Source organism: Mauremys mutica, chromosome 19 (genome assembly GCF_020497125.1).
Source record: "Mauremys mutica isolate MM-2020 ecotype Southern chromosome 19, ASM2049712v1, whole genome shotgun sequence".
Classification (NCBI taxonomy): Eukaryota; Metazoa; Chordata; order Testudines; family Geoemydidae; genus Mauremys; species Mauremys mutica.
This window is the reverse complement of record NC_059090.1, coordinates 18074081-18088118: the sequence shown is the minus strand read 5'-3', so window position 1 is coordinate 18088118 and position 14038 is coordinate 18074081. Positions and strand designations below refer to the sequence as shown.

General features: G+C 47.6%; 1 protein-coding gene across 1 annotated transcript in view; it reads right to left on the bottom strand.

Moving 5' to 3' along the window:
- The window catches only part of AKAP1 (A-kinase anchoring protein 1), a 41748-nt gene that overhangs the window by 15439 nt on the left and 12271 nt on the right, over positions 1-14038 (bottom strand). The window contains exon 2 of the mRNA XM_044994021.1: positions 3550-5278. Within this exon, the coding sequence (XP_044849956.1) occupies positions 3550-5254 (1705 nt within the window). The 5' untranslated portion in view covers positions 5255-5278. The remainder of the gene's footprint in view (positions 1-3549; positions 5279-14038) is intronic.

Sequence of the window (14038 nt, the reverse complement as noted above, 5' to 3'; positions counted from 1 at the left end):
TAGGGACACGTGGCAAGCCAAAGATCACACACACAGGCTCTTGGCAAGAGATGCATCTTGACCCATGTGATTTGATAGAGCGAGTTTCCAAGAGTGAGAAACAGAGGCCCTTTGTTAAGGGATTCCGTTTAGTTTCACTGAAAACTGGAAGGGGATCACTTCAAGTGTGCCGAAGTTCAGCGGAGCCGCTCCTTGAACGGGAATCAGATTCATGCCACTGGAGTGTGAGCGAGCAGAGCTTTCCCTGCTACTCCTCAGTTGAGCACACAACACAGCAGCTGGCACAGTAAGTTACTTAGCTCTGGTCTACACTGGGCAGAGGGGGGAAAATCGATCTAAGCTGCGCAGCTTTAGCTACGTGAATAACGTAGCTGAAGTCGACATGCTTAGATGGACATAGCGCGGTGTCTTCACCGTGGTGAATTGACGGCTGCCGCTCCCCCGTCAACTCTGCCTGCGCCTCTTGCGGCCCTGGAGTACGGGAGAGTGCTCGGGGGGGGGGTCAATTTATCGCGTCTAGACTAGACGCGATAAATCGATCCCCGCTGGATTGATTGCTGCCTGCCGATCCGGAGGGTAGTGTAGACGTACCCTTAGAAAGCAAGCTCTCTGGGTCAGGGACTGAGTCTCTAGCACAAGAGGGCCCTGACCTTTGAACGGGGAATCCAGATGTACCTGATGCTTCACACCCAATAATTAAGCCCCAATACTTCTCAAAAGCTGCTTGTGGTATGGAGTTGAGATTGGGGGTTATGCTTCCCCCGGTCAGGCAGCCTTGCTTCCCAGAGGCCCAATGCTAAAACAGCATCTTCTGCTTGGGAAGGGAATGAGAGATACAAGGTATATCGAGCAGTAATGTAGGAGACCTACAGGCCCAAGCCTGTAAGATATTAGCTTAAGCACTTTGCATGAGCTATGCGGCCTACAAGCTCTGGCATAAGTGAGGTCGCTGCTGTCTAACTTAAGTCACAAGATATCATAAGACTTGGTTCTGGTGAACAAATACGCCAACACATGGAACCACAAGAACGCAGTTGATGCCAGTTTGGATATTTTAGGATAGGAACATCAGCAGATGTTCAACCGCACGATTGTTACTGCAACCAACTGATGTATGTGTTTGCAAGACTAAGATAATTAATATACTAACCTATAGCATAAGGACACCCCAATGTTATTAGGGTGAGGAATTTAGTTATGGACAAAGGAGGCCGAACAGTCTTATGAATATTCACAGCAGCCACCAGACTCTATAGCAGGGCTAACCACAGCCTAAACTGTTGAGACCTTGACCACTGGATCGTTTTGGCACGCCAGAGAGAGGATAAGACCCTCGTGGATCACTTCCTGTCTCATCGGTCCTAGGTCTCCACAAGGATGGTGTGGCTATAGGTATGACATGACACCAGACAGGAAGTTAATACTGTATTACTGCTGCCTCCGTGGTTGGGTTGGATTGTTTGTGTGTTCACTAATTGTGTTAGCAAAACCATTCCAAATTCAGAAGCTTCTTCCCCAAGTCTGAGTGTTGCAACCCTGCACATGAGAGTTCCCAAATTAACAGTACTTCTAACAACTCTGTGCCTGATCTGGGGACTAGAATTTACCAAACCTCAGAGGGTTAACAAGGAATTCTCAAGTAATCAGTATAATATATATCAGTAGATCAAGCAATGGAGGGGGGGGGAAATCTGTTAGCCCCCGTTATGGGATGCCACCGATTTCTTAAACAGCATCCGAACATTTCAAATATGGTTGGGGGATAGTGTGAGGGGGAGGCCCAGGAGATCATTAAAAGGATGATAAAAGTGATGAGCTTCCAGCAATCTGCCTGTTAGTACATCACTGGGATGAGGATCCAACAGTCCTCACTTGCTCTTCTGAATTCTGGCCACCTGGCTCCAATACACCAAAAACTCAAGGGAGCATAGGAGCTACTCTGTTTTTGCTACTTCCCAAGTCAGGCCACAGCTCTGATACAATCGGGTCCACTATCTGCCTGGCAGGTCCCGATTCAGACTTGCTGATCAAGATGCAGCTGTGACAAGTGGGGATTTCAGGGAGGTGATGAGGGAGCAGGAGGTGGTCCCAGGCCCCCTTGGGGCCACGAGCAGGTTTCAGGGGGGACCAGGGCAGAAAGCTGAAGCCCTACCACATGGCGTTGAAGCCTGGGGCCCCGAGCCCTGCCACCTGGGACTGAAGCCGAACCCTGAGCAATGTCATCAGGCCCCAGGCAATTGCCCTGCTTGCTACCCCCTGATGCTGGCCCTGGCTTTTATATGCAGAAAACCAGTTGTGGTGGCACAGGCAGACCGTGGAGTTTTTAATAGCATGTCAGGGAGGTCCTCCGAAAGAAAAAGGCTCAGAATCCCTGCCCTACATCACCTCGGAGTTTGTCCTGGCACGAGAGCTGTGTCGCTTCACTATGTGGACTCAGTTCACCCCTGTATTAGAGTGTTTGTTCTCGCCGCTACTCATTCCGAGAAGCGTATGCGGCAGGGTCAGAGTAATTTCTTCCTTTAGTAAGAAGTGTTTCTTACAGAGAGGACATCTAGAAAATAGTTAATCCCAGTCCCCTATTAAAAGCTGCAGAGCCTGCTATCTAGCAGCAGGCAGCACTCCTGTTACTCTGTAGTGACTGTAGAATGCAGCCTGTCTTTAGGAGCTGTTTGCGCTGGAGGGTTGTATGAAGAATGTTTACATACAGCTTTTAAGGCTGAAGTTTGTGTTTGTCCACACACGGTTAGCCTAATATAAAGCAGCTAGGAAAACCACCCCCGGCTTTAACACTACCCACCCACTTGCTAGAGAGAGAGAGATGCTACAGCAAAGAGATGGAGGAACCCCGACAAGTCAAACACATTACACGTGGGCACGGGCTGCTGAGATTTCTCATCATGCACCCACTTTCCAAGCAAACAGACCATGTTAGTGCGGACACAGATGACGCTGTCTTAGGACATCAAGCAATTGCCCTGCTCCATCTGTTCACATGTACGTGCTTCTTAGAAACGGGCACTAACGCAGCCCTTCAGTGAACAGTGCACACCAAAGGCAAGAGCCTCATGCTTACAGCTGAGTGGATGCTGCCTGAGCTCAAACGGTGACAAGCTTGCGCTTTTGGGGCTCATGCTTGCAAGGTGCTGAGCTCCCTGGCCCTGATCCAACACACACTGATTTCAATGGGATGGCTCATGTGCTTTAAGTTAATCATGTGCTTAAATGCTTTGCTGGATGGGGGCCAGTTTGGATATTTTGGATATTATGCTCAGTGTCTTCCTGAGTTTCCTGGACACCACGTAGCTAGCTACGGTTTTTCCCCATCACTGTGGGATGCAGGAGCTGGCAGCCTAGGGTGGGTTCATTCTGAACATCTGAGCATAAGACACATCTATCTATAACCGGGTAGGATTTTTACCAACAAGCAGGCCCTCTAAATTGTGATGAGGGATGGGGTTGTGTCTGCTGAGCAGGACTTTTCAGTGCTGTACTAACGCACCTTCCCCCATGTGTCTTGTGTGAGGCTCTCAAAGAGATGTGAACCCTTACCTCCTGAGTGATCTGCATCTGTCTCCGCTGTCCAGGGCTTCTCATGTCTCAGATCTGCACTGTCCCCTTTCAGCACTCCATTGCTGTATGGCACTTTGTCTTCCCCTAATATAGGGGTCTGAGGTTTCGCACTCTGTGCCACGTTTTGCTCTGTAGAAGCGTCCTGGATTACAGACGTGCTCAGCAAGTCCGAATGCTGGCCTGATAGGAGAGACAGTGATGTGCTTTGCAAGGGATCCTCGACGTTCGTCCCATCTTCAGACGTACATGCGCTGCATCCAGAATCCTCCGTAACTGCATGCGACTCTTCGAACGACTCTCCATTGTTCGTAACCAAAGTCCGGTTATCTCCTTGTGTTTTACTGTGCACAGATTTCTTTGGCCGACGGTCTTTTGGGTCTCCCTGCACTGGGTTAGATAAGCGCCCGTATTTCAAACAGCTGGAATACGACACGTAACGATGGAGTTTCTCTTCCGATAGGGGAACAGGTATCGTTGCAACATTCTCTGTGGAAACAGCTTCCTTCCCTCTGCTAGATTCCACTGCAAGCATCTCATCGGATGAAACGCTCACTCTCTCCAGCGGTCTATCAACCCGGCTGACTGCGACTTCACAGATCCTACTGGACACATCACTTACTGAACTAGACAGCACTTCCTCAGTAGCTGCTAAGATGACTTTGGAAATAATCTGTATGGCTGCTTGCTCAATTTTCTCAACTTCATCTTTGTCCAAACTCACTCCTCCAATTCTCTCTCTTTCCAAACCATCTCCTTTCGACTGCATATCCCTGTAGCACTTCTCTTCCCTTCCATGACATTTAAGCACAGTACTGACGGTCATCTCAGACATCTCCTCTTCCCTGGACAGGTCCAAGCCAGCAGACGCTACACAATTATTCAGTAACTTCCCAACTACAGACTCTCTCTGCCCGGGGACAATGCCCTCGACTTCCTTACTATCATCGTCATCTAAAATGGCAGGTTGGGCGGTGGCTGAATCCTCTGGTTCAGAGCCCAGGTCTGGCAGGCAGCCAGTGTCTGAGGACGTAGCCACTGGGCACTGGATTTCCTTTGATGGATTTTCCAGAGAACCGTGTGTCATTTCTGCTTCACCACTTTCCCCAGTCTTTCCCAAAGACTCTTGTACTGACTCTACCACGGAACACACCAATGGCTGCTGCTCTGCGATTCCACTGAAAGCTGACTCCTGCTTGGTAACAAGCACACCATTGTCACAGCACTCTACACTCCTCGGGGCTGAAGGGAGAGACACTTGTGCAAGGGACCCGGTTTCATCCCGAGACGCTGCTCTTTCCAGTTTTTCACTGTCGTCCTCAAACGTGCCCAATTCGACGGTCGTTACTGCGGCGGCAGGATGGTCCCTGGAGGAATCTAATCTCTGTTGAGCGTCACATGCCAGAGAGGGTGTCATTAACCCTATGGACAGCTGGGAAGTTAAGGTTTCATTCTCTGGGCAGTCCTCTTCCGAGGGCACAGGCAGTTCTTGAGTAGCATTTACTTCTGCTCTGGACAGAGGTTCCTTTATGGGAGGTTCAATCCTCTGATCTTCCACGCCAGCTAATGCTTGCCTGTCGTGATTGCTTGTACGCTCCTTTTTACGAGAAAAAAACCACCACCAACCAATAAGTGCCAGCACTCCAGGTAAGGCGTACGGGAAGAAAGTGCGGAAGCGTAAAGCCATTTTAAGGAGCCTCAGCAATTATACCTAGAGAGAGGGGAGAGAGAGAGAGAGAGAGATGTAACTAGCATTAAAAAAATAGGATTCCTAAGAAAGAGAGAAAAGTTATATTGGGGACTTGCATGGGGCTCAGAAAGGATGAGGGAGGGGTCACGGTTTCACAGATTCCTCGAATAGTTTTTTTTTTTTTTTTGGCCAAATCTAGCAAGTTGTACTGACTGCTTTCAGTGTAGCTTAAACCTCTCTCTCTTCCCAAATCACTGGCTACTTTGATTAAAAGCAAAGCACTTCTGTCTAGCTAAAGGAACACCTCTGCTACGTCAGCATGGTCCAGCACAGAGAACCCTGGACCTGCCATCGGGAGATCCGGGCTCTATTTCAGCTTCTGCCACTGGCTGGCTTCATTACCTTGAACAAATCACTTCACCCCTTTGTGCCTCTGCCTTGCCTCGCCTCGCCTCCCCTCCTTTGCTTGGTTTGTCTATTTAAACCACAAGCCCGTCTGGGCAGGGACTGTCTTGCTAGGAGCATCCACTGCTCTTAGCACAACGGGTCCGTAATCTCAGACTGGGCCTCCAGGAACAGCTGTAATGCAAATAAAAATGAGAAGGTGGAACAGCTCAAGTGGGTGCCAGCTATTTAATACTAAAAGCCAGTAGGTACTAGACTCTGCCTTGCCTCGTCTAGTACGTTTTCCCACTCTGCCTTCTCTTGGATCCATTTCCCGCTCCCCCACAGGCACATCTGGGGTTTGCCATCTGCTTAGGAGCTGCTGTCAAAAAGGAGCAGAGGGCTGAAATTTTGAAGCCACAATGTCCGAGTAGGTTCACAATGAAGATGCCCATCCATAAATATACCACTGCAATATTAATTCAAGGGAACACAGGTATACAAGTGAGCATTCTCATTTGTACCATCAAAACACCCAGCTGCTTTGATGCACAAGATTTAGTTCTGCAGTTCAGCAAGAGGAAAACGGGACATTTAAGAAAACGGTTTCTCTCTAAATTAAAAATGGCAGAAAGAGTGTCTGTGCTTAACGGATCTCAAGTGTGCGGCCCAACCAGAAGTCACATCTAAATATTCCTCTGAAAAGCGTGGCTCTCTGAAGTGAAAGCCAGGTGGTCTAACTCTAAAAAACACAACACAGCTACTGAGAGCGGGCACCCCAGCCCCTCACCTAGGACCTTACTGCCATTACTTATGACAGTTAGATTCATTGGAGGTGGAAGTACCACACTTGCTCACGTACCCGAAGCTACAAATGCTTTAAGACACCCAACTCGCCACCGTACGTGGGATACCACAACACGTGGGATACAGACACCTGGCATTCCACACACCGAGCACTGCCAGAAACCTACGAGTCCTTGTACCCCTTGTGCTAATCAAGCAAGATAAACAAGCCACATGTTGACACCCCGCCTTCCCTACTCTTCTCTGTCTTTGCCTGAAGGATGCAGCTACATAATGCAAGTACTGAAACAAGTCAATCAGCACACGGTTTTAATTATGGCAAATTAGTTTTAGAGAAACCCACCCACAAGAGAATGAGTAGGACCTACAATATTAGATGAGCATGACTATGGGGGGATAGCAGAGTGGTCTAAATGGACCAGGGCACGTTACACTGCCTTGTAGCTGAAGTTTCCAGAGTGCCATCCAATTATAGCAATCGGTATTCAGGCAGCCCCCTGGAAGCAAAGAGTTTCAGGAATATTGGACTTCTTGAAGGAGGTGGAGTCATACAGATTCCCCGGCTGGTTAATTTAACACTGCCATATTGTAGATACTCAGTCAACAAGCCTTTCTAACCACTGGATTTCAAAAGGTGGAAGCAAAGGCCGCTAACAAAGTCCATGCTATCACTGAGGACCAGAGCTCGGTCCTACCAGAAGATCAGCATGGCTAACAGGAACCTCCAGAGATATGGTAGCAAGGATTAAAGCCACAGTTTAAAAGCCAAGAGTTTCACAACAGATGTAAACTCTCATGCTTTAGGATTCAACCCAATCTCTAATGGAGTTCAGGGCAGGTTGTTTCCTAACCTGGGTTTCATGCACCTTTGTCTGGAGCATTGGGTACCGGGCGCTATCAGAGACAGGATAGCTAACTGGAGCGTTGGTCTGATCCAGCATGGAATCCCTATGTATTTTCCCCCGGAAGTAAACATCTACTTAACATTTTCAGACTGGTAGTGCATTGACATTCAAACACAAAGCAGGTTATTTAACTAGAGAAGGGAAAAAAACCCTTACATCCTAGAATAGCTTTATTCTAGCTATATGTATCCCCCTCGCCTCCATCAGCTGTAGGGATAGATCACTTTAGGAATAAATGTACAGCAGGAATCCGAATCTCTCTCCGACTGGGTTCTCCTTGGTGACATCTTTAAAAAAAAAAAAACCCGTCCCGTGAGGCTGGCCTGCTTGGTGATGAGTCAGTGCTCAGATACTACAGCGAAAGGGCCTACTGAAAAAGACAAAGGAGATTTCCTTTGCATCACTAGGAAACGCTCCTCTAAGTGTGGTTACAGTATGAATAAATTAGCAGGAAATACAGTATCACTCCGTGCCCCTGAAGGAGAATCGATGCTTTGGAGGTTAACATTTGAAGACACTGAACTGGGGGGATGGGGGAGCGTATCCTGTCTCAACAGGGACTGAGATGAGGCTGGGGACAGTACTGTGAGCTTTTTCTTTTTTTAAATTACCGGCTCTATTTACATTAGTGTCATGAGTCTGATTTAAAGGGACAAAAAACATCAAGGCAAACTCCAAGTGCCCCTAATTCAGCCCGAGCCTCAGAGCAGGCATAAGTCACCTACACCTCCCGGGAGCACGGATTTTTTGCCACGGCGAAGTGTGCTGAGGCCGAAGCCGTCGTACGATCTCCGCACTTCCTGGCTTTTGGCTAAGTTGCAGCTTTTCTATCCTTAACAAGGGGGCCGAGAGCTCCACTCTGCAAAGCGGCTGGCTCTGATGGGATACAGAGTCTCTTGCCTCTGGGGTCACTGGTTTAAGCCAGTAGCTGCCAAGACCCGTTGCTAGCTGGTAGCTGTTTGGTGTCATGAATTGGTGGCCTCAGCCTGCTTCCAGAACAAGTGTCCAGCCCACCAGCAAAGAGACACCCCGGTTACTGGCTGAGGCAGCATCCACATTGGAAGCGTCAGCGACAAGGCCAGGACCTGGGAAAGCAGCTCCCCTCTACCCCTAGAGGTATAGTGGCTCCAGGTCAAGTTTAACGCACAATGTCGGCAGGAGTGAAAGTCACTCTGCTCCTTCTGAGGAGGGACCCAGGACATCAGCCTCCCGGGCTCCAGTCTTTCACCAGCACTGCATTCAGCTATTTCCAGAGCGCATTGTTTGGATGTTGTACACACACACCCCCCCCCCCAGGGCTGGAATCCAGGACATGGAAACATATTCTGCTGAGCTAGATACAGCATCAATTAATTGCAGGGTTTTTTTGAATTATCAAAGAGTTACTTTTGAGAGTAGGAGCAGCTTAGGCGTGTGCTTTCAAACCAGTAAGCAAGAAATCACGTGGAGGGTTGCCTCCTATTCCCTGCATCAGAATGCTACTTGGAGAAAGGCAGGCTCCGCTCTGGATTCATTTCAGCACATTAACAAATTTCAAGGTCATGTGAGCTGCTAATCCACTCTGCTGCATTCACAGCATGGCGTCCCCGCCCCCCCCCCCCCCACACACACACACTCCGCCTGCTGCTAAAGCGGAGAGGCTGCTGAGCTGGATCACAACATGGGTATCTAGGGAGACACTCAACAGCTCTTTCAGCTAGTCAGTCCCTCAGCTGCGGCGCTGCACAGCCCAGTCGGGTATTCTCGCTAAAGGAGTTCCCTTCCTTGCACGTTCTAGACGGATCCGCTCCCTCCAGCGCCATTATTTACCTTAATCAGTGCAGCAAATTTAAGTTGACACAAGCAGCTTTGACATTCCAAGTGACTCACTGCATTAGGCCTGCAAAAAAAAAAACCCCCAAACCCCCACAAGCAACATATATGCCCAGTTGTTCAGTTATAAAAGACTGCACAGAACAGGGCAATTCTTCCTGGCCCGAGCAGGGTGCAGTTTGTTTGTTTGGTTTTTTTTTTTTTTTTACACCATCCCTTCTCTTCAATTCCTGCAGCAGCTTGGACAGGTAGACAGCTTCCTCCCACTGTAATACTGCTGGGTAGCCTGCTACCCGGGGACACTGGACAACGGTTCAGACAATCTGCTCCCTTTCTAGCTACTTTACCCCGCCAGGGTCTGGCAAGCCAGACCTGGACTTGAACGTAAGTCCCCAGGGGGAAGCCCATGATGCTTCCTAACCCCTCCTTCCAAACACCCCTCTGTAATGCAGCAATATTACTGGAGGTGTGTGCTTAACTCAGGTAAAAGACAACAACGCAGCTTGTAGTTTTCACACAAGTTAGCAAGTCAAGTTAAAGACCACAGGGGAGCCAAGTGTTTGCTAATCAAGTGAAAGTTACCAACTGCCTTTACTTAGCTAACAGGATAAAACCCTAGCGAACACCTTTCCCCCATCCCGGGTGAAGACAAGGCTTTAGTGTTTCAAACTTAGACTACATGATAACAGCAGTCTTGCACTGTCCCTATAAAACCTTAGGGAATATTAAGATCGCTTTACCCTAAGAAGATCTCTTTAAAAAGCTTTCAGCTTGGCTGCTTCGGGCGCAGCTTTGCTGGAAGTGCTGCCTCTTATTCCTCTGACTTTTTGGAAATCTGAGCCTCCACTTTCTGATTCGAGGCCTCGTGACTTCATGCCAGACACTTACAATCCAAAGAGAGACTCATGCCACATGCTTCGACTGTCACGCTGTTCCTTTGCCAATGTTGTTTGAGTTATAAAAAGGCAGGGCGGACATGCCTTTCCTTAAGGGACAAAAATCTACACAGCTGGAAGGTGGGGCTGGCGAACCATTGTCCATGACAACAATACTGCCTAGCTGCAGCGCATTCTCACCCTTTACCTTTGCACTGAGCAGGATTTAAAGCACGACAGGGTGTCTTTGGCTATATTAAGAACTTTCATCTAGACAGACCCCAGAAGTCCCTGCCAATGAGTGACAGAAGTAAACACTCTTTTTACAGGGACTGTAAACTTCCCTACAGTGGGAATGGCTCATTGGAGAAGAGTTTGGTGTTGGCTGGCATTATACCTCCTTTTTAGAGGCACATATTTTCTTGAACTAGAGAAGAAGAAAACACCACGGCAGTCTCTACTGGCCATGTTCATTCTCACTCTGAACTGGAAAAGAGTTGGGTGTTAATGTAAGCACAAGGAATAGATTTGTCAAAAGCGACTAGTGATTTAAAAGGGCCCGATTTTTAAAAAACACAGAGCGCCTCACAGGGGGGCTAAGAAGGTAAAAACATTAAAGTTGTGAGGTCCTCAGATACTCTGATCATCAGGCCCTTTTGAAGTGGCAAGTCAGGCAAAAATCACCAGTCAGGTAAAAAAAATCCGATCCAGGATTTCCAACACACTTTCCATCCCCTGTACTTATACTGAGAACTTCTTTATCCAGACTCACACCTGGAGACTGGTTAGGATTTCAGTTGGATTTTCCTACCGTACAATCCCTGCCTTTGCCTCCGCAGTTAGGACACGACAATCAGCACTAAGTGACACTCGGGACACAGGGACAATGAAGTCTACAATGCCTTTTTTTTTATTCCAAACCACTGAAGCACAAGTGACCATCGCCATCAATTAAGCAGCACAGTAACGTCTCCACTCTATCAAGCCGCTGTGGTAGGTGCTTCCTTCAATTACATAAGGGGTTCTTTTGTAGAACTAGCTGCACGCACTGTACCTGCCTGATTTAAGCTACAAACCTCACGGGGGGCTGAGAGGGAGAAACCACAGTGGCTTCCCGGTAGCCCAGCACAGCTTGATTCGCAGAACTTACCCTGCTGAAGATAAGATGTTCCAACTAACCAACGTTACATCTTTTCAAGCTGTAGAGTCACGTTCTGCAGGCTCAAATAACCTCAACTCACTAAAAAAAATAAGTTTAAGGCTTTTAGTTTTTCCATGCACTTTTTAAGTGGAAAGGAAAAAGCCTCCATACTCTTAAGAAGAAAAAGTTCAAGCCTCCACTGTACAGCACAATAGTGCATTGTAATCAGTCCCTGAAGTTCATTCGCTGTATGCTTAAGTTATGCATTATAATTAATGCAGAACCACCACACAGGCTGCCTCCTGGGTGTACCACAGGCCTAAATTAAAGCGCTGTTACATACGCTTGCATAAGTACATCCCCAGTGAGCCTTCCTGATTAAACAGACTGCCCTATTAGCCCAGTCCCTATGAAATGGCACCGACTGCACAAGCACAAACCAGTGCCCTGCAATTCTGCACTGCTTTGTGACAGCAGCAACAGCTGCAGGGAAAGCATCCTGAGCCCACGGCTTGGTAAATAAGACCCCTACAAATGTAAGTGTTGTGGTATAGACCATTGATACTTTCATCATTTCAGTGACTTGGGAACTTAACTCGGCAGTGATTTTTCATTCGCAGTGGGACTACTGCTTCAGCAAATGTGAAGATGTGCGGTTTCATTGTTATGCCTTGAGTTTCAGTGAGGGCCATCGGCTGGCACTAGGGTTAAACCAGAGTAACGAGGGACCCAAGTTTTCCTAGTCTAGAGAATTTTATAAAAGCCACTGGCTCGATACAAAATAGAAACAGGCATTTAAACACCGAGTTGGCCAGGTGACAGTGTAACACCAACAGATGTCACCTTAAATAGACAGTGAAGGAAGAAATTGGCGCTCTGAGTTTTGTATGCCAGCTGTGATGCACAAGCAAGCCACCTTTTAACCGCTCAGCAGAAGAGTGGGTTTGCTGGACCATGGGGGCTGGGCATAGCATTTGTAAACAAACATTGTCCTATCTTAAAGAAGAAGCAGAGGACCACAAACTCATTCCACTTGCTTATGTCAGGGTCTCAGACATGATTAATGGTTTAAGTTGCGCTGCTCTCTAGCCAGAACAAACAATCCTTTATATACAAATCCTTATATGGCTTGAAATGTTAACAGTACGAGGTTTACAGGCAGGCCAGAGAATTTAGTCTTAAAGTCTGAGAAGGAGAAACCCAGCAAAAAGTTTACTCCAGCTGATTTTCAAAGCTTCCCTTAACCAGCCTCCTTCAACTTTACAAATCACGGTTTGTTTTTAAACGTGCCACTCAAGAGACTCAATAGCTGCAGAAAGTTTCTGGAGAACTGCTACTGTGTTCATTCTCTGCCTCGCAATACTTTGTACTCAGAACTCTTTCCATCACAGCATTTTATGGACATTAATGTTCCATAACGCGGGGGGCAAGGAAACTGAGGCACAGACCGATTACGTGACTGGCCTAGGTCACAAAGCAAGCCAGCTACAGGGCTGGAAACAGAACCCAGATCTCCCGACTGAGTCCCATGCTTCATCGGCAAGGTGACACTCCTCCCTATAAAATGCACAATTGTATTATGGCCTAGTACTGCAGCGTTGGGGATGTGGAATACAGCACTGAAGAAACAGTACTGCCCGGGTGAAGGAGTGCTGGACAGGACTGGCACAGTTACACTAAACTGGCTCACATGGGCTCTTGAAATTTTCCACACTAAAAATAGCCAATAGCACATGCTCTGCCTTATAAGCCACACAGGAACAGCAGATGACAAAATCTGATGGAGGGGCCTTCAGTCCTCACAGTTGCTAAGAGTAAATTAAGACAACAAGATTGACTAGTACAAAGAAGGAGCCATCAGAAAAACTTCAGCCCTGCCTCACTTCAGTGTCAGCCAGTCACAGTTCCCCTGGCAGATCAAAGCATGAGATGGAGCTAGGCATTTGTACCAACCCTTTCGCTGGGTACCAAGGACAGACGTATGACTTACAGCAGGGGTAATCAATAGGCGGATCACAGGCCAAATCTGGTCCTCCAGATGCTTTTGACGGACCATGAAGTCTTTTTATTTAATTACCATTATTGTTATCTTTGTATTATTTTCTCTGGAGTCTGGACCTTGACTATACCTTGACCAAGAAATTTGGACCTTGACCAAAAATAATTGATTACCCCTGGCTTACAGGGACCATCTGTATATTCAAATTCTCACCGGAAGTACTGCCTAACTTCTGCTTTCAGAGGCACATAACCACAGCATTGCTAAGGCAGGCTAAACGCTGAGGGGCAAGCAGTCCCACAAAGGCAGGCACCACAAGAAACTGGCCAGAAGACAACCAAAGGAAGTATGAGGTGCTAACACAGGGATCTGTAGCATCCTTGGATTCAGATTGCAACAGCACCTTGAATTACGTCTTCCCTCTGAACCCAAACTACAGAATCGGTTGCGGAATGCCCACCCCCGTCAGGACTCCTCTCCCCATCCTGCCTGCCCCCGTTGTTCTAGTACATCCTCCTGTGTGCACTTAAAGTGAAAAGACACCCACAGTTGTGAGCTTATAAAACACAAGTTGACTATCAAGCTATCAAAATTCAGGGGGAGGAAAGGTCTGGTCAGGCAAGACCTCAGACTGGGGGATCTAAAAAAGAAATTAAATTGCAATCAGATAAACCTCTCAATTACCTGAATATAAAAGAGTTAGAGAGATTCCCTCACCATTCCTTTGCCAAAACCTCGTTAACATGAAGTGTGTGGCTTGCTATAGCAAAGCCAACAAGAGCATTCAGCATGTGAAGAATAATCAACACGTCACAGCACCTTTCATCCAACAATCAGCATGCTCTGCGAAGAAGAAAC